General features: G+C 39.1%; 2 protein-coding genes across 6 annotated transcripts; one reads left to right on the top strand and one right to left on the bottom strand.

Moving 5' to 3' along the window:
• Positions 1-1643: 1643 nt before the first annotated feature.
• Positions 1644-6382, bottom strand: COA7 (cytochrome c oxidase assembly factor 7). 3 transcript variants are annotated; one of them, XM_075759394.1, is made up of 5 exons: positions 6236-6382; positions 5249-5342; positions 3426-4371; positions 3206-3346; positions 1644-2238 (listed from the first exon to the last, which is right to left on the bottom strand). In XM_075759394.1, the coding sequence occupies exons 3-5, from the start codon at positions 3529-3531 to the stop codon at positions 1790-1792; spliced, it is 696 nt and encodes a 231-aa protein (XP_075615509.1). In that variant the 5' UTR covers positions 3532-4371; positions 5249-5342; positions 6236-6382; the 3' UTR covers positions 1644-1789. The 3 variants fall into 3 exon arrangements, with proteins under 3 accessions (XP_075615509.1, XP_075615510.1, XP_075615511.1); XM_075759395.1 differs by having other exon boundaries at positions 3426-5342; positions 6236-6358; XM_075759396.1 differs by lacking the exon at positions 3206-3346 and having other exon boundaries at positions 6103-6344.
• Positions 5475-27187, top strand: LOC104629868 (protein zyg-11 homolog B). 3 transcript variants are annotated; one of them, XM_075759393.1, is made up of 14 exons: positions 5475-5547; positions 11673-11838; positions 14300-15054; positions 17667-17807; positions 18721-18897; positions 19065-19129; positions 19767-19866; positions 19949-19999; positions 20644-20805; positions 20913-20960; positions 21649-21846; positions 21940-21992; positions 22636-22733; positions 25186-27187. In XM_075759393.1, exons 2-14 carry the CDS (start codon positions 11787-11789, stop codon positions 25374-25376), a joined length of 2091 nt encoding a protein of 696 aa, XP_075615508.1. In that variant the 5' UTR covers positions 5475-5547; positions 11673-11786; the 3' UTR covers positions 25377-27187. The 3 variants fall into 3 exon arrangements, with proteins under 3 accessions (XP_075615508.1, XP_075615507.1, XP_075615506.1); XM_075759392.1 differs by lacking the exon at positions 5475-5547 and adding an exon at positions 5566-5665; XM_075759391.1 differs by lacking the exon at positions 5475-5547 and adding an exon at positions 5738-5894.
• Positions 27188-27315: the final 128 nt, after the last annotated feature.

Here is a 27315-nt window from a genome sequence, read left to right as displayed (position 1 = left end):
AAGCCACAGCCTAAGAGGAGGAAGAGCCAGCTGCTGTTTGTGCAAATCTGTCACATCGAGTTTTTTAAGCGGTAGGTAGCAGGAAACATACATACTTCACTATTCCTCCTAAAAAATAGTAAAAATTAGTTAGAAATCATTCTTTAATTTCAGCTGTCTCTATGGCTGTGTGCAAGCTGAAATGCTGGGCACGCCCAGAAGCACACAAATGCAGGTACTTCGTGCTAACTTGACAAGCTGATGATCTTTCAGCAGTACAGTTGTAGCATAAACCAGTACCCAGAACTATCCTCTAGTCCTTCAAGTGTAACGTTCACCTTGGACTGGACAGCCCACACTGTTAGCAGCTCTAACAGAACCTTGTGATGCGTCCTGAACATACATAGCACAAACCCAGCAACTGAGCGCAATATCCAGCACTGGCACAGTCAATATATCAATGAATATATGAAAATGGCAGACGGGACCAAAAAGCAGTCATCAGATTGAGCATAATACCAAAGCATGAAGTTAAGCAGGAAGGAGACTAGCGACAATGGGGTTTGCACGGGCACTCCCTGCGCAAATCAGTGTTCCCTGTAAAGTGAGGTCTGTGAGCCAGGCACATACACCGAGCAGCAGCCTGCACAGGCCGGCACTTCAAATCAACAAGCACACAGGGATGCAGCTCACATCGTGAATGGCAAAGCCCCAGCATTCAGAAGCTGTCACCCAACTGAAAGCTGTTTCAGTTTTGTAGGCTGGACCTCCACTTAAGAAGACAGCAGCTTGGTACAACTCCATCTCCAGACTGCACACTGCTACAGAACAGCTTTTACGTGTATGCTGAAGTGATCCACCCCTCAGTTTCTTCATTGCTTTCCACATGACACTGTTTCCCGAACCCAGGTTTTTACTGAAGATGTCCTTGGACAAGAAATTTTTTGTTTGGGTCCAACTGCTTAATGCTTAATCCAAATGCTTAATTACTTAGAAATCAAAGTATATCCAATAATTCCATAACATTGATTTACAATCAAATAATAAACATTTGCACAAATGAAGTAATTATACTAACAGCCTGTAAAACTTACAGGCTGAATTGAGAAATCAAAACTTCTCTGATGAGATTATGACATTAAACATATAATTTAAACATCAGCAAGATATTAAATTATGATTTCTCCCTATACCATCTCTTTTTTTCTCCTAGTTAGAAGTGCTGTTGTGATGGTATGATGACAAAGTAAATCAGCAAGTCTAAATACAACCTTAGGATAAGAAATGTTACCTTCAGCAAATAAATCTTTTCGAGTTTCTCAAGCCATCCTGGTAGAAAGCAGCCTTAGAGCAGATCACCCGGGTGCACACACTATCAAAGTTCCGCAACTGCTTGTAAGAGAGATGGCACAGTTCTGAATGTCCACTTAAGATTACCTTGTAACTGGGATTTTGTGTGTGTGTGTGTGTGAGAATTGGTCCGAGCACAAGCCTCAGCAGTGAAGTGCTATACACAAGAGAGAGCCTTTCATACTTGAAACCATGGGGACAAACTTCCAAAAGGCCAGGAGTTTTTGTCTTCCTTAAAGGAAAGGAGGGATCTAAGCAATACACTTAAGAACTTACGTATTCAAAAACGCAGAAAAGCACAGCACAGTTAGTAGTTTGTTGCATCCAAAAAAATATAAGTTTATTTGCATATGCAAATACAGGATATTTATTTACTATAAGTGAAAACTGTATGCTCACAATTTAAATTACAAGTTCACTTGCCATTTAAAAATGCAGTCAATAACTGCAACTGACAGTTTTATTCCCCAAATGTTAAAGAACTTGAGGCTTCTTTCTGTTCTTTATGCAACTGTTTTGCCCTGTTTTTCAAATCCTCTGCCTTAACATCATTCTTCTCAATGCCATCTCCCAGTTTGTACATTCGACTGGCATTGGCACAAGCCCATATATGACCCAGCTCACACCCTTTCAGCGAGTACTTCAAAGCACGGTTCATGTCCTTAGGGACCCCAGGTGCTCCCTGGAGGTATATTACACTGAGGTTGAAGCAGCTAGGAGCATAATTGCCATCACAGGCTTTTGTGTAATAGTCTCTAGCGACAACAGGGTCAGGTTTATCATCGTTTACTCTCCCATCATGGGCCAATAGCCCAACATTATGACACGCATTTATCGACTTCTTCCCACCTTTCTCACATGACTTCATAAAAGAGTTGTAGGCAGCTTTCAAATCTGGGTCGAGTCCACCTGTTGGCCAAAAAACCAAAAGATTACTGTAAAGACAAGCTAAAACAGATGGAAGCTCTCTGCTTTGCAACACGCTTCCCTGTGCTTTTTGGGAAATACAGCATCCCTCACTGTAGATACTACAGACAAAATTTAGGACTTGAGAGACACTCTTCTTGTCTCAGTTACAAAGATTTTGCTAATGTCTTCAAGTTAGGAAGCCCTCCTCCACTCCCCAGTAATCACAACACCTGATGCAGACAAAAACCCAAACAAACCCAAAATACAAAACACTTTTTCCACTACTACATCTATGGATTTCTTAATAGCTTACACTAGACAAAGTATTCTTTTGCCAGTATACCTATAGGTACAGAGAGTGTTACTAGTTTTGAACTACAGTAAAAAGTATGTTCCTTCCTAGTATTGTCATTTGGAAGAAGACTCACTAGTTTAACTGCTTCCAATTACCGTACCCGCAAATACATGTTGGGCAGAGTTGGGGCCTACTTATATGTCTGTAAGAATTGTTACAGTCCATAAGTTTATTTCTTCCTTACTTTCTCTAAACAGCCAGACAGGAGGAAATCCACAGGATTTTAAGAACAGGACACACAACAATATTCAGCACTGGATATACTTATGACTCATACAGACATAATTCTAAAAAATAAGACACGTGGTTAACCTAAAGTCGATTTTTCAGGAGGAAGTAATTTAAGGTTTTTTTTACCCTTCCCCAGCTTTTATTATCCGACCATAAAAGCGACAGGACAGGTAGTTCCTCTTTCAAGGTGAGGAGGAAATGCCAGGAAGACAAGCAAGAGCTGTTTCCCCACAGGCCCCGGTGCCCGTAGACAGAGGAGCTCACGCTGCTGGCAGGAGCACCGCAGAAGAACCCGCCACCCCCTCACCACCGTCCCAAGCCACCAGCGGCTCAGGCACGGGTGTGACAGGCAGCGGACACGAGCGCCCACCCGCAGCCCACCTTTGCCGATGGCCTGGTAGGCCCCCAGCTTGTAGCAGCTCTCGCTGTGCCCGTGCGCCTCGCAGTTGTCCCGCAGCACCCGCGCCGCCGCCACGAAGTCCTTCCTCACGGCGTCCAGGTAGTCGGCGAGGCGCTGGCACCCTGTAAGGCACCAGTGACGGGGTTGAGGCTCCCGCTGGCCCCGGAGCAGCGGGCAGGGGCTCACGGTGAGGCCGCTTACCGTCCGGGTCCTTCTCCTTGAAACACTGATAGCTGTACTCGACGTGCAGGTTCTCCAAGTAACCCTTCACCTCCTCCTCATCCTCGAAGTTGACGAGCCCGGCCATGCTGGAGCTGACAGGGCCGCCCGTGAGCGCCGAGCGACCGATCCAGCGCCTTCCGCGAGCGCCGAGCGATCGATGGGGCAGGGCCCGCCGGAGCCGAGCCCGCTCCCGTGCACAGATAGGCTCCTACGGGAGAAACCGGGTCCAGCCGTCTATTAACGGCTGGAGCTAATTGCGAGACCGATTGCCGGACGGACTGACGGCACCGCCTGCCGGCCGTGCTGCCGAAATGCCACCTACAACTTCTGTTACTGTGGCTATGGCATTTCCTTAACACTTCTCGGACTTGTCCGTATTTGCGGTGGAGTTAAGGCACATCGTCCACGTGAAGCTAAAATCTTGTTTTCAGACTGAATCGACCAAACCCACTGACCTGTCTGTGAGAACGCACGTAAGCAGATAGATGTAGTTCGGCCCATGCTGACTGCTATCTGAGAATTTTTGTGTCAAGTCCTCTGTTCTGGAGAAGGCCCTTGGAAAATGAACTGCTTTTGTACCAGCAATACTGTTCCTCTGAAAATCTGGCTTTGGAAAATTTCAGTTTGCACAGGCTCCGTAGAAACTCTTTGAGTTTATTGGCTTAAATCCTTGAAGAGTCCGTTCTTGCCGGGATTATGCCTTTGCAGTTTCTGATGCCAACGTTGAGTCAGCGCCCACGTAGCCGTACGGCCTCTCCATACTAGGAGCGAAGTGGCACAGCGAGGCTTCCCCTGCGGCTGCAGCCCTTTGGTATGGCGAGGCAGGCCAAGAACAGACACGGAGAGCAGGGGATCACTCTGTCGCTTGGAAGTTTTCACTGTCTGAGCCCAGACAGGAAAAAGGAAGACAGTTCCGATCATAAAACTGGGTGGAATGAGAGAAAGAAGGTAAAGACAAGACATCTGGTGATACTCAGGTTGGAGTGAATTTGTTAATAGGTGTGGAAAAAACAGCTTGGAAGCTCCAAAAGATGCAAGGAGGTGGAAGAAACATGCAAAGGACTAAGAATAACAGTACTAACAGTCCCTAATCTAAGCTAATTTCTGTGTCCATAATTGTATACATTATTTTTTCTAAGTAGCTTAGATTTTTAAGTGGTTAAATTCCGAACACAAGGACTTTTGATTCGGTTCCTGTCAGATCCTGACCACATAATTTGTTTTCTCTATGTTAACATCCTAATCTAAAGAACTGAGACTACAACTGACCTTTGTTACATAGTCTCTATACAGGAAAAATTGTGTTTGATAATGTTTGTAGAATATTTTGTCATCTTCTAATGACAGAAACATAAATAATTTTAGCAATTGTTCCATAATATTTATGTGTTTTGCTAGTTTTGTTTAAAGCTGCTGTACTTAAAATCAGCAATTCCTGAAAACATTTAACTCTTCACAATTTCATTTTACTTGGAATAGGTAATTGTATCACTCTTTACTTTGTATCCTGAAACAAAAAATAACTGTATTCTCTTTACCAACAATACATTATACTATGTATTTGCTGGGACACAGGTTTTCATAACTACTACTACTATATCTGAACCCTGAAATTATTTTGTGTAAAAGCTTATGATGAAGCTCCTCTCCAACTTCGAAGCAGGCAAAACCTATTGTACTGGTGATCATTATTCATATTTCCAGAAGAACCTAGTTTGAGCAGGAAACATTTAAATTACAGGGGTTAATCTGTGAGCAGCAAGCCTAAAGATGAAGTTGGATTCCTGGTTGTGAGAGGTTACCCAAAGACAAGGAGCTTCTATAAAACTGCTTCAGTCCTCAGCAGCCTCTCCTTGGACAGGCTCACCGGTGCTTCAGTGTTGCTTCACCCTTGCTCTGAAATGAAAGCAACTGGACGTCAGAGAAAGTCTCACACACACCATAACACGCGAGGCCAATGCACTTTGCTGAGTTATAGGCCCTTCTCCTCACACTTTACACTTTCCATCCTTAAACCTGACAGCATGTACCTGGCGCGGCCCCTTTAAGGGAGGCGGGCTCGGCGCTGCTTCCCGGCCGGCTGAGGCAGATTCACTTCCAGGTCGGGGGGGTTAAAAAGGGGGGGGGGGAGGGAGGGGAAAAAAAAAAAAAAAAAAAAGGAGCTAAGCTCCGGGACCCGGCTAGCTGGGCGCTCGCCTCCGGCACCCAGCGCTGCGATGGTGAGTGAGCGCCGCGGGCAGCGCTGGGCCAAGGAGCCGCTCAGGGGATGGGTGGGAGGGTCGCCGTGGCGCCGGTGCGAGCGGGTAGGCTGCCCCCCGCCGCAGGGTGACAGGGCCCGGCGGAGGGGAGCTGAGGTGAACCGCCGCCGCCCCGGGGGAAGGGGCCGTTATGGCGGCGGCGCCGCGAGTCCTGCTGGCGGGGGGTGGGGACTGTCGCGCGCCCGGGCAGGTGAGGCCGTTGGCCGGAGAGGGCGCGAGGCGGGCCCTTGGGCGCGCATTTCCCCCCTCCTCCCGCTGCTGCCGCTGAGGGGGCAGAGCCGGGAGCGACCCGGTGGGGTCACGTACCCCCGAGCCGCGCCGGCAACCCTCGCTCCCCTCACGGTTGTGTAACCGCTGCGGCTGCCGCCCTCCCGATTATATAAAAGGGTGATCGAGACCCGGCAGAGGGGAAGTTTAAGTCCGTCGTAATGCGAAGGGGCAGCGGTAGCCTTGCCCGGTGCGCCCTGGCATCTCCACAGCGCCGCGACGGTGATGGTCGGCCTGGCCGCTGACCAGCTCCTCTCACAGCACCTTGTGGGGTCGAGGACCAGCGGCTGCGGCCGGCTTCCTGCCGCACAGGAGCCGCCGGTTGCCCGGCGGGCAGAGCTCCTCAGCTGGCCGGCATGAAGGGCAGGCCAGGACAGCCGTCTCTGCTCCGGCTCATGCCTCCCCCAGCTCAAACAACACTTTTCCCACTGGGGCTTGTTTTGTCCAGGGGCTGTCTGGAAAAAGCCGTGCCACCCAAAGCACGGGGTTTGTGGTATGCAGGGTACGTGGGCCTTACTGGTCTGTGTAATGTGCAGTAGGGTGCTTTTACAGCACGGAGCTGGCCAAAACTGGCGGTGGAGAAACAGCCTTTCTCTGTTAACGACAGGCCTCAGAGCAGAACATATGGGTGCTGTTCTGATTGCTCCTCTGCTTGAGAGATGAGTGTGCATATTTGCTTTTAAAGGACTAGCAGGAGATTCCTGGGTTATCTAGTCTCATCCTTTAGTATTAAAAGCGTAATTTCATTTAATTCTCTAATAAAGTGTTTGATCTTTATTTTAAAAGTAGGTAGCTTTTGTGCCTGCTGTTCTATTCAGTGACTAGAGTAGAACTTCATTGTTTGATATTTTGGAGCTATGTACTGACCTCTACATTTATGGCAAAAATTCTAATTCATGGCATTTCTATGCACCTTTGTTGCGGTGTTGGCACTGTGCTTCACCTTAATAACTTTTTTCCTTCTACAGTTTTTGTTCTCTGTGCTGTATTTATAGGCGGCATTCGTATCTCTCACCTTTTGATCTGCTAGGCTAAGAAAAGCTGGTTTTGTTTCCTACTGCCACCATGCTTTTTTTCCCCCAGAGCATTCTAGTAGCTGTTATGTACAAACTGAAATGGTGCGGGTATCTCTTAACATAAATAGCCTCATGAGATCTCCAAGTGTCTTGAAAATTAGATAATACTTCCTTATTTTTGCTTGATGCTTCTCCTGATACCTTATTTGGCTCCCTCATATTGTTTTCTTGTGGTTAGGCAAACCATTCAGGTTCTTCTCTCCAGTCATTTCTAATTGATGAACTCATATTTGAAGTTCTTGATATTAATCTTGAAATACATGGCCTTACTATGAAGTTTTAATGTGGCACTATTTAATTTTAGACCTGTCATGATCTCTGCCAACTTTGTATCACTAACAACTTTAATCAGCGTGTTCCCAAATGTTGTGCCGGAATAGTTAATGTTAAATTTGAGTTTTGAGCATAATCCTTCCTTGAGTCTGGTTAATAAATTGCCTACATCTGTTTTGTTCCATTTAATTTAAGTAGCATAATCAGAAAGCTTTCTTTGTAACATAAATCACAGAACTGTTTCTTTTTTCACTGCCTTTCCTTTATTAGTGCTCGGAAGAATTTTGATGACCATTACTTGAGTTGCTATTTCTTGATCATTTTAAGAATGTTCATTTTAAGAAAGTAAGTAAAGTATTGGGGCTGTGGAGAGGTGGAAAACAGTGAGAAACATGATACATCCAAGACCAAAGATTAATGCTCGAAATGACCTCTTATTTTCCTGCTAACTTTTTGAGACAAATAACTGCCACGATTTGAAAAGCCCCTTATCCTGTACCTCATCTCCTTCTTGGATATTTCAGAGAGAAAATAACAGATGGGCCTGGCATACAGAGACCTTACGCATTTGGAGTTTGTCATATGGAGTCAGCAATTGGGTATAAAATTTGGGGAGTCCATCATAAAGTGGTTCTGTTAGAGCTGAAATTGGTATTTGTCTTCCAGTGTTTTATACTGGTTTATTGAGGGAGGGGGGAAAAAAACCCCGCCAAAAACTACCTATGGGGAAAAAAGGTTTGATTTTTAATGAGTCTGAGACACAAAGTCAGAAGGAACTTAGTCTTTCAGGCTGGAGTTGGTAGGATCATACCACCTATGGTGAAAAAAAGCCCACACAGCAGCAGAATTGTTTTGTGCAAAGTTAGATTGCAGTTACTGATGGAAAACATGAGTTAAACCTGCCTCTTCTTTAGTTATTGTTGTATAAGCAGGTGTTTGTGTGGTGATGCTTCCCCAAAGGAACAGGATTTTGATTTGATGCTTACACTCAGCTAGTTAATCTAGACATAATGTTAGGCTTAAGATTCTCTTATTCCATGTACTTTAAGATGTCCCCATAAGCTCTTTTTCCTTTTTAATTGCCTTTTGAAATACAGGATAAATACATTCTAGCAATATTTAAAGTTGATTTAAGGAGCTTTTAAAAGAAAAGGTGGAGGATAGTGTTGTCTGTGAGAACCTTTCTAACTGCACTAGTGTATGAGCTATAAGCTGAGCTGGGTAACATCATATTGAAATAGGTATTGCATTTCAGTCCACTAGTGTATTGGATTACTGTTAGATGCCAGTAGATATGCAGTTTACTCCCCCCCCCCCCCCCCCCCCCCCCCCCCCCGACTCGGACATTTTTTGTTTGTTTGTTTGCCTTGCTTATATTAAGCACTTGTAAAGTTATCTTTTTTAAAATAATAAATTGAAATAAGCCTTAACACCCATCTAAATGAAATTATTCTACTTTTTATACTATTCCATAAGCTTGTTGGTTTTAGATGTGTCACATTACTCTTACATGTTTTAGCTAATGAAGACAGTCAGATTTGCATCAGGTAATGCATAATTCTGTGTTTTGGGGAATTTATTTCTGTATTTATTTTCTGGCCACTGAATTAATTTGATAGAATGAAAGAAACCATGAGGTTACATGGAAGTATCAGATAGTTAAGATGGCTATGAAAAAGCCAAATGTACATAATAAAAGTTCTACTCAAATATTGCTGAATGATCTTTATTAAATTAAAAAAGTCCTGTGTTATAGCTGACACATATTTACAGCATCCCATTAGACTATTAGAACCAGAAAGTGAAATGAGATGAAAACAAATGCCAGGTTTGTTTTCAAGTTGACTTTCAAAAAAACACAGTTAGAGAAAGGAACCATTTAAATCCTAACCTAGTAAGAACTTAAATACAACTGCAGACTTCTACTGTGAGGTCTTTAAGTGGGCAATATTCTCTTTAAGTAAAGAAAAGTTGAGAAAAGGAATGCCTCTGGCTCTCATAAAAAGTTTACAGGCTGTATTCAAGCTGTTCTATTTCAGTAGCAGACTGTCTAGGATCGTTTTTATGATGCTTGTTAAGGGACTTTATTAAATATAGATAAAAATGTTTCGCCTATCTGCCCAGGTTACCTCAGGAGCCTTTTTTAGGAGTGTTTCTTCAGCCTTTTTGTAGCAAGTTGAAAAAAACATTACAAATGTCTCCTGGAAATGGAGTTAATAAAAATTATACTGTGATTTTTTAAGTTTATTGATCCCTGCTTGCAGATTTTATTCCTTTATTGTATGGAAGTGTCTTGTATGGAGTTCTAAAGTGATTATATGAAAATTAAAACAATATCTCCAAACTATAGATTGGCCAGTAAGAGGTACTGGTTGAAAAAAATAGTTTTCTGAGTCATATGCTAACAGCCTATCTGCAAAGCTAAAAATTCTCATTGGAGTTTGCTCACTGATATATAAGTGTTTTAGCTTTTCTGGCAGAAATTATGGAACAGTGCCAGAAGGAATGAAGACAGCCAGTATTCTGTTTTGTCATTTTTAAGCATCAAATTAGAAACACAAGATCAAATGGGAGATGAGGATGTCTTTACTTCAGTGGGAATAATTTTCATATGCCTTTGAGCAAGGATTCTGATTTTTCTTTGAATCGGCAGCTGTCATATAAGTCCTGACTGTGTGTATTAATTTCAGGTTAAAAAGAAAGTTTTCTTCTTCCCTTCAAAAAAAAGGACTATTTTAAAATAATTGGTCGTTTTTTCTCTTTAGAAGTATTTCAGGCATTGTTGCACATTATAAAGAAACAAAAGACATTAACAGTTCCAAATTCTGTCCTTCCTTTTCATATCAGCTTAAGGTGGGAGGCAGACAAAATTGCTGTTTTCTGGTAATGAGAGCAAGTCTTGTCACAAAATAACTCCTGTTTCTTCAACAATAAAATGTAATAATCAAGCTTTTTTAAAAAAAATAAATTAAGCGCTTAGTGAAATCAAGTCAAAGGAGTTGGAAGTTGCATGTCAAAAGCCGCAGAAGGAGCTTGTATTTGAATAATTTGGAGTTTCTGGTTCCCAAACCTGTACTTAAGTCTTCAGGAGCTATTAAACTGCAGTCTCTCATTGTTGTCAATAGGTAATTAATTAAAGATAAGCTCTGTTCCATCTTTGCCCTAATGTGGTGCCTCCCAGTCTTCAAATATATGCACCTTATTTTATAACACTTATTTCTGTCATTTTCATTATATTTCTTTTATATAACCTTTTATATATTTCTGTACTTCTGTGATGAGCATATTAGGCAAATGAAGCAATGGAAGAGAAGTTAAATGAACTGGGAAAGAAAGGTGAAATTATCCAGAACTTTCAGTATAAAAGGCAAGCTACTATTTTTCCTACAGATGAGATCTGGCAACAGTTGATGCTGTTATTTTCAAAATTGTCTGGGGGAGTATGTACCAGTCACTTGCCCTTCTTTTGTGTAATGCTGGGGATGATTCACAGTGCTGCGAGTCATTCTTTATGTTGATTAATCTGTGTAACTGAAAACAGTAGGCTATTATTAGACATTGAATAAAAAAAAAAAAGAAACCTTTGAGATTTCATGTATCAGTGTACAATCTTAAACTCTGAAGGCGAAGTTCACATTTATATTCTGTCTTGTCATTTGTACCCAGAGTTCTGTTATGATTTCCAGGTGCTTAGCATAAAAAGGAGGGAACTGGTATCTATAATCAGAAGGAATACCGTAATAGTTGTTGCTTTAATTACAAATTTTGTGCAGCAATGTGATAGTTCTTTTTGAGTTTCCTTTTTTGATCTGAAGCTCTAACTGCCCTTTTTAGTATCAAAAATTGCTCCAAACAATATATGAAATTGATCTACATTTCTCCTGTAAGTTGGTAGTAGAGTTGAAATGTGGGTTGACCTAAACAAAAGTTTAAAATAAATAGTTTAAATCAAGAAGTAAAATTTTGATTTAAATCTTCTTTCAGTCTGTCTTGATTGACTTATTCCCAGTAGACTTCACCAATTCAAATAATCTTATCAGCAATTACTTTTCTTTCTCTGTGAACACAAGCAGAGCTCAAGCACAACAGACCAGACTGGATGTGGTTCTGGGAGTGACTGCGAGAGGAGGCCGCCCATCAGTTTGGCCAGTTGTTTATTGTGTGACCTGACTTACACGTTTGTGTGGCTCTAAGGGGGACATCTCCTTTTGTACTATTTGCCTGTCCCAATGAGAATGAGACCAACAAAAAGAATGATTTGCCTAAACCCAACATTATAGAGGAATGGGAGATTCGTAGACAGAATGATTTGACTAAATCTCCTTTGTTTTGTTGTGTTTTGTGTATGACAGGAGGAAGCTTCTCCTTATTCTTTACTTGATATCTGTTTGAATTTTCTGACTGCCAACCTAGAGAAGTTTTGCACAGAAAGGCAAGATGGAACGCTATGCTTGCAGGAGCCAGGGATGTTCCCTCAAGAAGTGGCTGATCGATTGCTGCAGACGATGGCATTTCATGGTAAAACCAATTATTTATGGGTCATCAGTGAAAGTATTTTATTGGAATGTGACACTGCAGTTCTGGTGTATTTTCTAGTAAAATCTGATGTTGCAGCTGTTAAAAGTATGTTCCTTAATCTCTTAATAGAGAAATTCAGCTTCAGCTGAGTGTTGCATTGCAATATAGATAGTTCTAAATAGAAAGTTCTTTGTCTTGGGTTTATGATTTTAATTTAATGTTTTTGTAATTGAATAGTCTTTAATAGATCTTCTTTCAATAACTTAAAAAAAAAAAATTGATTCTATTACTACCAGCAGCATTCAAATATTTCAGTATCTCCCACAGAGCAATTAATTGAATTTTCTTTACTGTGTGTCCTTGTGATTATTTCCTAGTTTAATCTTATGATTTTCATTAAAATAGTTTCTCATCTCTTTTGGCACTTTTGTCGAAGTGGAATTATTTGCTCAAAAGCAGTTGGTTTCAAGAATAGTATAAACATCTGTGAACACAGCAATGTGATGTTCTTACGTTTTAGGTACTGGCCTATCATGTTCTCTGTGAGCACATCTTTGAGGAGAGGGCTGCCCTCTTCCTTTGCTTGCTTTCAGCATGACAAAGGAAAATGTGTTAATGAAAGCTGCTTAGGATGAAAAGAGTGACTGAATAGGTTACTCTAGAGAAGAGGCAGGAGACCCATTCCTGGAGATCCTGGAGACTTATTTAGAGATGAGACGTGATACTAGAAGAATTACTTTAAATAGACAAAGCACCCTATCCTATAGGTTTTTAGATTTGATTGGGTCTTATTGTGCAAATACTGGTGTTCTAGTTTTCTCAAGTTGATCTAGTCAGATATAATAGAAGGAATAGTCCTAAAAAAAAAAAAAAAAAAAGGCAACAACCCCCCAAAAATCTCTTCATCTTCAACATACATTACTTTCTGGTAAGTAATTATTCAGATTAGTCCCAAGAAATCGGATTCAAGGAAGCTGAATTACCAGAAACTTATTACCAATGCTAGTAGTGATGAAGTCAGTTCCAGACACCGAAACATCACGAACACTGTGTCAGAGTGCAGCATGAAAAAAAGTGCATGCCAGATAAACAGGGTGTGGCTAAGGTAGGCCAAGGAGAGAGCCTAACTTGATCCTTAAATGAAAAGATGAGGAAAAATTAAGAAGTAATTTAGCAATACTTTAACCAAGTTATAATTATTTATCACATTTAATTTTTCTGCTGGGTACCAATTGTTTCACCCCATGTTTTTGCTTTCCCTGCAAAAGAGAAATGCCTCGACTAGTTGTTCAGAAACACCTAAACCATTTTCTCTTTAGAAAGGTCTGAAAATCTTAATTTGACTTTGTCACAGAGGCAATTACTAGCTTGTGACTTAAATCCAAACTGTAGGGGCAATGATGTTTTATTCAAATATATTGCATTTTCAGTTTCTTTTCTATGTGCAGTATGCTTGAATATAGGAGATAAAAAACCGGGAGTGTTGACATTTATAACCCTCCATAGTGAAATGAGAAGGACATGTTCTTCCTACTCCTTTTGTATGCATGCTTGTGCATCCATACCCTTCTCATGTGGCTTTCTATAATGCAGTAATCCTTCTGTTGATAAGATACAATAAGAAATCTTGGTGTTTTCAGTGCGTTTTGGATAATCCTGTGCATGGAACTAAATGTATTTCAGTCTGGATGTTGCCAGTATGCTGCAAGAGAAGACTACTTATGCAGTCATCTTGCTGCAGAGCAAAAAGATGATAATCTCAAACTAAATTGTTGCATTTCCTGTTTTCATTGCTGTCTTTCTCTCCTTCCCTCCCTTTCCTTGTCCTCCTCTTTCTCCTCTTGGAATCACTTTTTAGGTTTCTTTCTCACATTCAGCTTGTTTCTGAGCAACACTCCTACCTTCTCCATGAGGGATATATAGAAGAACTTAATTAGCTTGGTTTAGTGTATTGATCCTACTTATGAATTCAGTCCAGTGCTAGATTATTCAGTTGAGTTAAAGCAAGATGAGAACTTGTTATTGATTGCTGGTACTATCTTGAGGTTAAAGGAACTGTGACCAGGGACAAATAACTTGCAGAAATTTTGAAATTCTGGTTTTAGCATTTTTGTATCCAGTTCAGTGAGAAAATCCAGAAAGTGCAGGCAGCAGTCTGAATGTTTTTGAATCGTATCCACATTTTATTTATTGCATGTTCCATGTTCTGAACCAAACAGGTAATGTGTGTATACTACATCTTAATTGATCTGTCCTATTCTTAAACCTGGCATTTTCCAAAAGTGAGATCATAATCTTAAAAGTAGAATCTCAAATATAGAACTTCGGGATCGTGGCATAATGATCCAAGACAAACTATGCAATTAATTTTCTTTGTTAATACCTTGTACCCCTTGGGTTCTTAAAATAAAAGTGGTGTTCTATAATACTGGAGCCAAACACTAATGCTGTTTTCCAACAGGGCTTCTGAATGATGGAACTGTGGGCATCTTCCGAGGCAACCAGATGCGTTTGAAACGAGCTTGTATCCGGAAAGCGAAAATCTCTGCTGTGGCTTTCCGGAAAGCATTCTGCCATCACAAGCTAGTAGAACTTGATGCTACTGGGGTGAACGCAGATATAACAATCACAGACATTATAAGTGGACTTGGCAGCAATAAATGGATCCAACAAAATCTGCAATGTCTTGTGCTGAACTCACTAACTCTTTCTTTGGAAGACCCATATGAGAGGTGCTTTAGTCAGTTGTCTGGCCTTCGTGCATTGAGTATTACCAATGTTCTGTTCTACAATGAGGACTTGGCAGATGTTGCTTCACTTCCTAGATTAGAAAGCCTGGATATATCGAACACGTCTGTCACTGACATAACAGCACTCCTCACCTGCAAAGACCGACTCAAGTCTTTGACCATGCACCACCTGAAATGCTTGAAAATGACCACAACCCAGATTCTGGATGTTATAAGAGAACTAAAATACCTGAATCACCTTGATATTTCAGATGACAAACAGTTCACATCAGACATAGCACTTCGTTTACTGGAACAGAAAGATATCTTGCCTAACCTTGTGTCTTTGGACATTTCTGGAAGAAAACATGTTACAGATAAAGCTGTAGAAGCGTTTATTCAGCAACGGCCGACAATGCAGTTTGTAGGACTGCTAGCTACTGATGCCGGCTACTCAGAATTCCTAACAGGAGAAGGAAACCTAAAGGTTAAGTGGGAGAATTAATTTTACTGAAAAATTACAGTGTGCAGGAAAAATAGAACTAATCATTTGTAACAAATGTACGTGGGTGTTTCAGAAGGAGGCTGTAGGTTCATTTTTTTAACTGTTAATTGTAATTACTGACTTTATGTCAAATTCCTACTTAATTCTGGCATAGAAACTGCTAAATTTACATAATACTGTTGTAAGAAGCATCTATTTTCTGTGCCTTTTCAGTGAGCCTTAGATCCTGATGTATCATACTGAATCTAAGAGAGCTGAACTTTGTCTAGTCTGAAGTCATTTACTGGAATAATATTCTCTGGATTCCAGCACAGTATCTAGCATAAGGCAGCAATACGTAAGAGGTGGAGGTACAATTTGCATGAGCTTTGAGCAGTTCATGATTAACACAGCCAATACAATAAAATTTAATAACTGCTGTTGTACTCCATCACCACTTCTATTTCCTATTCCAGTATTTCTACCCACCTTGAAATGTCTTCTGGTTATGAACATGTAAAAAGCAATTACTTAGGATGAAAAACTTCCTTTGCTTGAATAAATCCTAAATTACTTAGCCCCTTAGGATGAGGTGGTGTTTGCTGAAGTGCATTTATTTATCTTTTAGTGCCAGGCAACAAGACATCATTCCCTGTTCTGTAGAATATGCATGCACTTACTGGAGAATGAGCCTATTCTATCCCTGCTATGAAGGGCTCAGAATTAAAGAAGAAAAAGAGATGTTTTAGATATGTCAGTGGTATATCATCTTTGAGTTTTGTTTTTTACTGTGCCATGAGGATGATGGAAACTGCAGAGGGAATGAGGAAGAGTTTGCATAACATGTCCATAGTTTAGTCTGTATCCTGTGCAAGTTGAGTTTTACAGTTTTAAAATTCAGAATGCCCTTGTTATAGGCAAGTGAGGTAACACAGCTACACAATTGTGTAATTTTTTTTTCCCCTGGAACTTTTGACAGTTGTTAATGGCTGAGTCTCTTGAGTACTTAGTTGTCACAGCTGATAGCAATGTGTATTAATTTTGAAATGCATTGTTGGAGAAAGCAAATTCCCATTTGGTGTGATGTATAGCATCAGGAAATAATACCTCGTGTTTGGTATAAAATAATTCAATATAATCCTTGCTATTTAAAATACATGCTTCATACAAGTGACCATGCTATGAAAAGGGAGGAAGGAAGAAGGTTCTAGTAATGTGAAAATCATGATGGACTTGTAGCAGTGCAGTTAGCAAAAAAGTTTGCTTTTTTTTTTTTAAGGCATAGTTGTCAAGAAGAGACTGTAGACAGTGATTTTTGTCTTAATTTCTTTTTTTTTTTTTTTTTTGGTAACCTGAAATTCATTAGTGAATATACTGAAATATTCAGCTGCTTTGTCTAGATACTGCTGAAGAATAAACAGGACACAGCACTCATGGAGACAGCAGAAGTAAAATATTACTGTCTTTACAGCAGTCCTGTAAAATTTGATTATAGAAAATTCTTGAAAGATTGAACACTAGGCAGATACTATAGCTGAGAACATGAAGCCAAGTGGAAATTCTTCATATGGTGTATAACTGGCTGCAAAACATGTCAGTAAATATGATTGCCCTGTCCTAATCAATAGAGAATATAAAACAAAATCCAAGACAGTATCAGTGCTCTCAAGGCTGTAATGTATTCCTGATCTAGCAAGTTTTGAAAAATTTGGCTCTGCACAATACAGAATGTGCAGAATGTGACGCTTTGATCTAGGAACATTTGTTTTCCCTTATGTGATGCACTAAGTAGAACAAGTTCTGCATGCAAGAATTTTAGAAAACAGTGATTGCAGCAATGATTCATTAAATAGTAGGACTGAGGAACAAGCCATCCATAGTTATATAACTTACAGTCATAAAGTAGATAAAATATAGTTAAATGGAAAATACAGCAGATCAGGAAGTGGGAAAATTTGCAGCCAGTTGCTGATTTAATATTCTGCACTTCAGCTCATATTAGTCAACAGCTCATAGCTTCTAATGCAGTCTTTGCCTAAGTTAGCTCATTGTTTGGTTTTTCACGTGTATTTAAAGTCTGATTTTAAGAATTACTTCTTTTGCAGACAGCATGAGTTTTTTCTTTAATATGGTGCTGGAAAGCTATTGCTACAGATACAGCTTATAGGAAACTTGATGTAGGCAAAGAATGGAAATCTTTTTTTGTTGCCAGAACTAGAACCCAGAGCCAAAAAATTACAGCCAAAAAGCCAAAATCCCATCTTCATCAGTTTATCTGCTGCACTTGACAGAGCATTCAGTGACAAATAGTGCTTTTAGGCATTTGGTGCATCATAAGCAGCTTTTGGTTATGAAGTGCTACTTTTACTTGGTGGTTTCATACAGTTCTGATTAAAGACATGACTGAAGCCTAATTTTGGCTTACAGTGTAGATTCTTCTTTATGTTTGAAGACTGTAGTTCCAGATTAATATGGCCAGATAAAGTTATCATTTGCTTACTGAAGGATTTGGCTAAAAAATCACCACCTTTGAAACAATTCTGCACTTTTTAAGAACAAAATTTTTCAAGTAAAATGATGACATTGTGAACTAAAGATTGTTTCTCTGTTCATAGGTGTCAGGAGAAGCAAATGAAACTCAGATTTCTGAAGCACTGAAGCGTTACAGTGAACGGGCCTTCTTTGTGAGAGAAGCACTCTTCCATTTATTCAGCCTGACGCATGTAATGGAAAAAACAAAGCCTGAAATTTTAAAGGTAAAATAATATAGCTTTGACGATTGTCATGCATTGTTCCTTAAACCAAACCCATCCCCCAAACCCTGGTATAAATTATTTTATAAATTTTTACATTTCTTGGTTGTGATTTTTAAAATTTTAATAAATAAAAATCAACAGGTATTTTTAAACAATAGTAATGTAAAAGATGCCCTGTAGTGTTTTACGTTAGGTAAAATTGATCTGGACTAATGTATAGTATTTAAATTCAGTAGCATCTAATTTTTTTCATGTAATTTTGAATATGACATGAAATTTTCTTCAGATGCTGAATTCTGTCATTGAACATACCTGTACTGGATCAAATCAAAGGTCCGTCTAGTCTTATTCCTGAGGTACAACAGTGCCTTCTGCTGATGCTTATGAATCAGCAACAATAAGGAAGGCATTCAGTGGTATTTTGCTCTGCTGTCACCTTCCAGTATGATAGCAAGTGAATAAATATCATTAGTGTTCTATATTGGGCTCTAATTTGGAAAATCCTAGCAACTTCCTTAGAAATCCATTCTAGGTATTGGCAGAAACTCTGTCCTACTTCATTCATCTCTGAAAGGGTTTGGTGATTTTCTTTTTTTTTTTGTATTCCAGTCTATAGAGCAAACCTTGGATCTTTCTAGGAATCTTTTGCACTCCATGCAGCATCTCCTTTGAGAGGCTGCCACAACCAGTGCAAAAGGACTTAGAGAAATAGAAGTTGTCAGCTTTGAATCACAGCAGAAGGAAATGTTGTTCTTGAGAATTAAAATCACACCAGATGGATTTTTCATTTAAGTAAAAGAGAGGCAGAAATTGGGTGCTGTGAGTCATTGTTGTGGCCTCAAGCAGCAGTGGATTGCTCTTGGGGTGTGTGCACAAACTTGTAACTAACATGGGCAAAACTCTTGTGTTTCAGCTTGTGGTTATTGGAATGAGAAATCACCCCCTGAACTTGCCTGTGCAGTTGGCAGCGAGTGCATGTGTCTTTAACCTAACCAAGCAAGATTTAGCAGCAGGCATGCCTGTGCGGCTTCTGGCCAATGTCACTCACTTGCTCCTGAAGGCCATGGAACACTTCCCAAATCATCAACAGGTAATAGATGAAATTTCTTTATTTTCTGTAGGATTGCTTGTCTGGCGGATCTTACAAAGAGTTTCTCCACATCTCATGACCTCATGGAAATATGTTCCATGATTCATAGTAAGAAAGTGTTCTGAAATATGTATGTCTCTGAAGTAATTCCTTTTCATTTCTCATAGCTGCAAAAGAATTGCCTTCTTTCGCTATGCAGTGACAGAATCCTTCAGGATGTCCCATTTAACAGGCAAGGTTTATATGTCAGTTGAAATGAGTTGTAGCATTGCAGAATATTTTTCTTTGTCTGTTCCTTCAGAAGGTTTGTTTCTGATCTTGGTTTTGCCCAGTTTCAATCATTCCAGTGTGCTGAATTTGTCTGGCCTGTATTATTTTGGCCCTGTAATTCACAACTGAATATGAGTCTGACAAAAATCCTTTGGTATACAGGTATTTTTTTTACTTCACCTGGGTGGGTCTATCACTAATTGCATGTAACATAAGTCAAGATTTCTCTGGGGATCTATGGGATTGCTTTTTGCAGAGATTTTTCTACTTAAATGTTTTCCCCAAATGCTTTGATGTGTTTTGGTCTGATGGTTCAGAAGATTGTGCCAAATTTTTCTTCCTTCTTTGGAAGCGATTCCTGTGTACTTTGATACATAATTAGAAGTAAGAGACCCTGAGCAAACAACTTCAGGCTGACTGAGACTCATGCAATACCTGTAATTTCACTGTGTATTTCTACTCTTTTTTTGGAACAAGGCATGCTTCTTCCAGTTCCTTTTATCTTGCATGCATTTGTATCTCATGTGTTGTGTGTCTACACCTTTATTCTACTAAGACTTGTGAGACTTCTGAAAATTAAATCTATTTTTAACTTCCAGGTTTGAAGCAGCCAAACTTGTTATGCAGTGGCTGTGTAATCATGAAGATCAAAACATGCAAAGGATGGCTGTAGCCATAATTTCCATTCTTGCTGCAAAGGTACAAAATTTAAGCTTTGAGACAATAGGATAATATTTCTAAAATCTAAAAAATTGTTGATATGGGTTTGTTTTGTTTACAGCTTTCAACAGAGCAAACAGCTCAACTTGGTGCAGAACTCTTCATTGTTAGGGTAAGTCAGATACTTTCCCGACAGTCAGAAATACCATACCATCCAGCTATTCATGCTAACGGTATTCCTAAAGATATAAAATGAACATAAGTAGATAGAATTCTAAGAACACGTTAACCTGTATTCATGTGAAAGCTCTTTAGAAGAGAAAAGCCTAGAGAACTTGTCAGAAATAATATCAAAGACAGTGGCAATGAGACGTATTAGCATAGATGAAAAGAAGCCAAAGTTGAAAAACTTGACACAATTAATACAAAGTAAAATAGTGAGATATCTCTTGATTTAAAATCCATTGTATAAGATGAAAGATGCTCAAAGAGAATATTTTAAGTGCATGGTTAGTGCTGTCAGTGTTCACATGGGGTCCAGAGTTCCGTGGATGGCTTTGTGCCATCTGTAATAGTACTACACATATAATTACAGTGAAAAAAAAAGAATTTCTCTAGCAGGCAATCATGTTCAAAGGGGAGTCAAAAAGTTTAATAGCTGTTTTATTTTGTATAGTTTGACCCTAAGCATGTAGATCTTTAATCTGCACATGAATGATAGCTATGCATTACCCCAGTTGGTGCAGAAAGAAGCTGAGGAGCTAATATGTTTTTTGATATGCGATCATAACTGGGACGTTGGGATTTTTTTTCCAGCAACTTCTACAAATAGTTAAACAGAAAACGAATCAGAATCTTGTAGATACTACCCTCAAGTTCACACTGAGTGCACTTTGGAACCTCACTGATGAATCTCCAACAACATGTCGGCACTTCATTGAAAATCAAGGGCTAGAACTTTTCATGAGAGTCTTAGAGGTGAGGAGTACAGTTTTGGTGATGGATTATCAACATAGGTTTATAATTAACATTGTTTCAGTAATAAGCATAAATGGTTACCTATAGTTTGTTTCATGTTTCCACAGTCTTTTCCGTCTGAATCATCCATCCAACAGAAAGTTCTTGGACTTCTGGTGAGATGAACAAAAAACCCCAAACAAACAAGCAAAAAAAACCCAGCAAAAAACCTTGCAAACCAAACCCTGAGATATATAGTTTTAAATTTTTTTATTTATTTATTTATCCCATGTTAATCTGAAAACTTGCCTAATATTTTTTATGATGTTCTTCAATCTTTATAGTGTGCATTATTCACAATTGATACTGTTTTGGACTGTTTTACCAGTTCTCCAAAAGCACTAGTTACATTGAAATTGGTGGTTACAGTAAACAAAAAGAGCTTTTAAGAAAGGGCAGCGAGTGAGGCTTCAGATTAGTCCAAATGCAAAAAGTAGGTTGAAAATCAGTGGAATTCAGAATTGTGCACTGCTGAAGTTTACTGAAATTGAGTGTGTTTAAGAATGTTAAAACTAGCCTTCAATTTAGTATATTCTGCATGCTAATTGCCTAAAATTACTTATGACAGAACCTCTTTATTTTGAGGCAAATTTCTGCATTAGACTGGAAAAGTTTTCCAAACCAGAAGTAGTATTTTTGCATCTGGTGGTCACCTGGATATATGAAGATTTCAGCCTGGTCTTTATATGTGTTTACTTACAAAATGTAGTTCAAGTTTATGTTTATCTCCCTCGTATCGTATTCTTTCTGTTGATATTTTCTCTTTTTTTTTTTGTTTTTTGTTTCCCCCCCCCCCCCCTCCAGAATAATATAGCTGAAGTTAAAGAACTCCATTCTGAATTAATGTGGAAGGACTTTATAGACCACATCAGTAAATTATTGCACAGTGTGGAGGTGGAAGTTAGCTACTTTGCAGCAGGGATTATTGCTCATTTGATATCTCGAGGAGAGCAGGCCTGGACATTAAGTCGCAGCCAGAGGACATCTCTCCTTGAACAGCTGGTACAGAAATGATGGTGAATTTTATCATACTCTTTTATATTTTTTTCAGTGTTTGTATTTAACAATGAGTGTTCTTGATTCTGTATTTTGCAGCATTCTGCCATTTTGAATTGGCCAACCCCAGAATGTGAGATGGTGGCTTACAGGTAACTATTGTCTTGATTTAGAGTTTGGAAAATAAACTGAACTAGATTTAAAATTGTTCCCAAAGCAGAGTGAGCTGCTAGCCAGATGTGGTTTTGTCCAGTGGAAAAACACCTATAGGCTTAAAATACACAGTGTGTTAATTTTCCTTTTGTGACCAGAGAAGGTTAGGAACTCCTGTAAAAGAAAAATGTAATGTTGTTCTGCCTGCTTTTCTCTTAAAGGTATTCGGCTGCATGTCTAAAAGATTTAGAGAGAAAGATTAACCAGTAAGGGTTATATTGGGTAGCACTAGGTTAGCACTGTCTGTCCTAGATAAAGAAGCTGGAGGCCAAAAAGTACAATTAGATAATTACTGTCCATCTAATCCTTGTAATTTCCACTGTTGACTCCTGTTTTTAAGCAGTAGGAAGCATCCAAATGCTATGGTAAAAGCATACCACATACCCACTGTATATGATTTTTGCTAGTAATTGTCTTAAACATTAAAAGGCTTGCCTGCTGCATCTAAAACTCTAGGTTATCAAATGTGTCTCTCCTAGTTGAACCTGTGGCTGAATGATTAGAAAACATATGACCTCTTAAGTAATAATATCTAGTAGCAAAGCAAATTGCTCATCATCTTTTTTTTTTTTTTTTTAATAGGTCTTTCAATCCGTTTTTTCCTCTACTTGGCTGTTTCATGACACCTGGTGTCCAGTTATGGGCAGTGTGGGCCATGCAGCACGTCTGCAGCAAAAATCGTATGTATTAAGATAAAATTACCTTTAAAATTCTTATTTCTTAGCATATTATTCACTGGCATGAAGTGAGAAAAATAAGAATTCCTCGGGTATTCATTCGTAATCCTCTGGAGAAACTACATTAGGCTTTGACTAAATGAGGCAGGAAAAGAGAGCAGTGAGAGTTCTTTATATCCTTTTTATTTACTAGAATTTTACTGTTAAATGCACAGTATTAATTACAAAATGTGGACATGTGTTAAGATTAACTACATTTTAGGCTTGCACAGGTGTTTTTATTCAGAAATGTAAATATTAATAATGGGCAACAAATTTCTTTTAAATTAAGAACAATGATTGTAGCAGGTAGCTATCTCTTACTATCAGAACATAAGTTTTAGGTAATCTCCATCTGTAATCACCTTTTAGCAATAACTTGCTGTGACATGAAGGTCAGTTTCTTCATCTGTCTTTCCCATCTGCAAAATGAGAACACCAAAATCTTGTTCATAAAATGATTTGAGAGCATGTGATGAAATGCACAAGTGTGGGGAAAGGAAATAAATCCTCTGAGCATGGGAAAAGAAATAAATCCCTTATCCCTTGAGCATACCTAAATGTAAGACTGGACAAACCCTCCTGGCTTTTAATGTCCTTTTTTTTTTTTTTTTTGACATAAACTTGTATGACATGAATGTGTGTATTGTCATTAACAAAGCAGCTTTCCTCTAAAGTATTAAAAGTATTTTCTGTGCCAGTTTTTTAATGTTCTTGACAGCACTACATTATGCTTGTTTATCCCTATTTATCCCATAAATCACTATTTCTACAGTGAAAAGACATCTATTCAGGACCAAACAATAACATGGCATAATACATAACTGCACATAAAGTACTGTTTTCCTGCTCTTTATAGAGCTTGTAACTGTATGAGACGCTGTTCCCAGGGTACACAGTCCAGAGATCTGTGAGGACTTCTCCCATGTTAAAGTAGGACTGTTCTGACAAAGTTGTTTTACTGGTCAGACTCTGAATAACAGTTTTTGATTAAGACCCTGTAATTCTATGTTAATGAAATTAAAGCAAACTTTCTCCCCCTCTTTGTGCCTCAGCCCTGTTCTATTTATTTTTAGTGTTTATTTTGTGCTGCCCTAACCTCTGGGCTTTCAGCATGCCATAGAGGTTTGTATTGACAGTGAGTAACTGCTCTGTAGAACGGAGAGGCTGGAAATACTTGTATGGCATACTCCTGATTTGAGATCAAGACAGTATTCTTGAAGTTTAATTCTGATGGTATTTGGTGCCAGAAATACCAAATAGACAAAGTTGCAGAGAAACCAAATGTTTAGTAGCAAATGTAATAACCTACTCTGAGGGAAAACGTGTTTAATTCTGAAATTGGAAATTTATTTGGGGGGAAAAATCTTAAGCTCTTGGTACTTGGCACCAAGGAGGCTTTTCGTCCTGGAGAGGAGATGCATTTTATTTTGACCTCTTCTTTTAGATGAGGGTGAAAAGTAGACTGGAGTTAATAGGATTGATTTTTGTTGTGTGGGTTTTTTTTTCCTCCTTTTGCTGTTCCTCTATATCATATCCACCTCAGTGAGGTAACCTAAGTAAAATATTAGTAGCACTGCAGTAAATGTGATCCCCAGTGAAATGATTAACATCAGCATTTAAATAACTCTGGTGTTGCTTCACTGATATGAATTGCAAAATTGGGCACATCTGAGGTAATGCTCTGTGGATTGCATTACAATCATCCTGACCTTTTTGTAACAACTTCTGTAGCTGGCATGTTACATTAAACATATGGCTCTTTTTATACCTGGTCCCTGCACATAATAACGCTGGAACTGATGTAGGTGCGCTTTCAACTTTTTAAAATCAGTGATGGAAGTGGAAAGAAAAGTATAATTTTATCCCTGAAAAGGCATTCATAGGAACTTACAACTAAAGGCCACGATCAGTAGTATTTGGCAAACTGTTTTTGAAGGAACTAGTTCCTGTTCACTCTACAAGCCTGTACAAATGACGTGGTATATCTGATACCATTTTTTGGTAACTGTCCTGTACCGAGGTTTTTGGTAAAGGTCATATTTTTACCTGGATACTCATAGATACTATAGTACTTTTGATTCCCATTTCTTAAAATCTATATATGTGCATTTAAAAGGCCTGTAAAGGAGGTGGGGGGAAGAGAGGGAGGGAGGGAATACTATGCATATTACAAAGCACTTCGCAGTCAGCTAAGACAGACATGGAAACAGACCTGATTACAATCGGAGTCCTGTCCAAACAACTCTGTTGTCACTTGTTAAGTACAAATGCACTTCTGCAGACACTTCAGGGAGTGTCCTAAATGCTACCTGGTCTAGGAGATGAAAGTGGATTTGAATCAGTGTTTACTGTATCTGCTACATTTACCGTAGATATTTTTTTTTAAATTCCCTTTTTCTTAATCTTATTACAGCTGCCAGATACTGCAGCATGTTAATTGAAGAAGGTGGTTTACAGCACTTATACAACATCAAGGAAAACGTTCAGACTGATCCACATGTCCAAAGGATTGCTATTGCCATCCTAGATAGTTTGGAAAAACATATTATGCGTCATGGGAGACCACCGCCATGTAGAAAACAGCCACAAAATAAACCAAACTGAAAGCTGCAGGTATAGGAGAGTAAAGTATTGTCTCTGTAATAATCCTTTCTGATGTGTGTGTAGTTGGAGTAACTTGTAATATAGTGGTCACCATTAAAGAGATTTGCCGATAATTGTGGTACCCAGAACCATGTACGGTAACCTTTGGTGAATGTCAACTTTAATGGCAACCACATATGCAACTTGTAAAGGGTTGCTGCTTGAGCTGGTCATACCTGTAGGATTACTGCTGGCTACAAAGAGATGGGACTTGTACAGATCAATATGCACATCTGGAAAAGACTTCTGGGAGAGAAAGTTACTTCATCCCTATGATTGCTGTTCATAACACTGTTTACCAGTTTGGTGTTTGAATAGAACTGTGTGTGGTTGTGAGATTCAACACTCTTACAGATTAAAACAAGTACATGCATGCAGGTTACAATGAGACTTGTAACTAAGGCGACCAAAATGTCCATTGTCTCATAACCCTTCTAAACACAAATGGGGTCTTCCTTTTCCTTTTGCTTGCAAGCTGTGTTTTGTTTTCCTTACTGCTAGAACAATGCTGTTTTGCAGTTCAGCTCTTCTGAGTCCTCCCTACTCCTAGTAAGGTGGTGATCAGCATTGCATCAGGGAAAGGGGAAACCTACTACAGTAAAGCAATAGAAACAGGATTAAAAGGAGACACAATACTAAAAGGATGAACTAAGCTTGAGATTTTAAACTTGATAACAAGAAGGGGGTTTTGTTGTTGTTTGACTGCTTTTGGTTGTGTGTGATATCTTTCTTTTGTTTTTAGAATACTGATAGGGAAAGGAGAAGGCTCATCAAAGCAAAATACTGACTTGCCTTCATCATGAAGGGGACTGCATGTCTTGATAGGAGGCCCAGGATATTTGGTCACCTTATTTATAAGCGACTAATGATTGCTCTGTTGTTTTCTGTAAATATTCTGTCAGTATTGTGCAGTGAATTATATTTCCAAGTCATCACAGTACAAAATATCACCCAGTGTTCTATGTAAGCCCTGTGTCACTTGCATTGTTTTATGGAGTGTGAAATTTTACATAAAGACGCTAATTGTAACAACTTCCTTCTTTCTTGGTTACCTATGGGTTTCAAATGATGTGTTGAATGAAACATATTGCACAGCATTTATCAGGCATCTGTATAATACAAGTGATGGAAGCAATGCTGCATGTCCATTCAAATTCAATTTAATTTCAGGTATTGTTTTTGTTTATCTGGTTACTCTCCATACTTCCTTGGCAACTGATTTGATATTCAGAGATTCTTCTGTAAATATATTGGTAATTGAGTTTAAAAAGAAAACTTACGTTTGGTAGCTTACTAGCAGGGATGGCTTCTTCATGATGGCCATATTTTACTATTTTTAACTCCTTCCCACTCCCAACTCCCATCCTTCAAATAAAAACATCACCTCTAATCTTCAATAATCTAGTTATTGTGTATTTCAGCAACTTCAAAAGGTACTGATCCAGTAACTTAATCAATGTTGTGCAATTGGTTTTTTGTACGAAAGTATAATTTGACTAGCATTTTCATGTGTGTATCTGGTTATATGCATTTTTCTTCATTCAGAAGGAAATAAAATTGGTTGTAGCTTTGAATTATGAAGATGGTTTAAAAAATGAAAAATGGCCTGCAAGCCTTTACCCCCCACCCTTCTGAGATGTCTGATATGGGACTTCCACTGTGTAATTTCTGTTATATGAAATGGAACACAAAACATGTCAAAATTGGTGTTAATAGAATGAATATAAATTAATTGCTGCGAGACTTTAAAATAAAGATGACAACTGTCCTTACAGTACTGGTTTTTCCTAACAACAGGAGAACTTGCTGAAACATCTTAACTAAAACCGTAGGAAAAAGAAATAATCTATTGCATGCAGCACCAACTGAATGTGTTAAGGGGATCAGTCCTGATGGTGAA

The sequence above is a fragment of the Balearica regulorum genome, chromosome 8 (genome assembly GCF_011004875.1).
Source record: "Balearica regulorum gibbericeps isolate bBalReg1 chromosome 8, bBalReg1.pri, whole genome shotgun sequence".
Taxonomy (NCBI): Eukaryota; Metazoa; Chordata; class Aves; order Gruiformes; family Gruidae; genus Balearica; species Balearica regulorum.
This window is presented reverse-complemented; position numbering and strand designations above follow the sequence as displayed.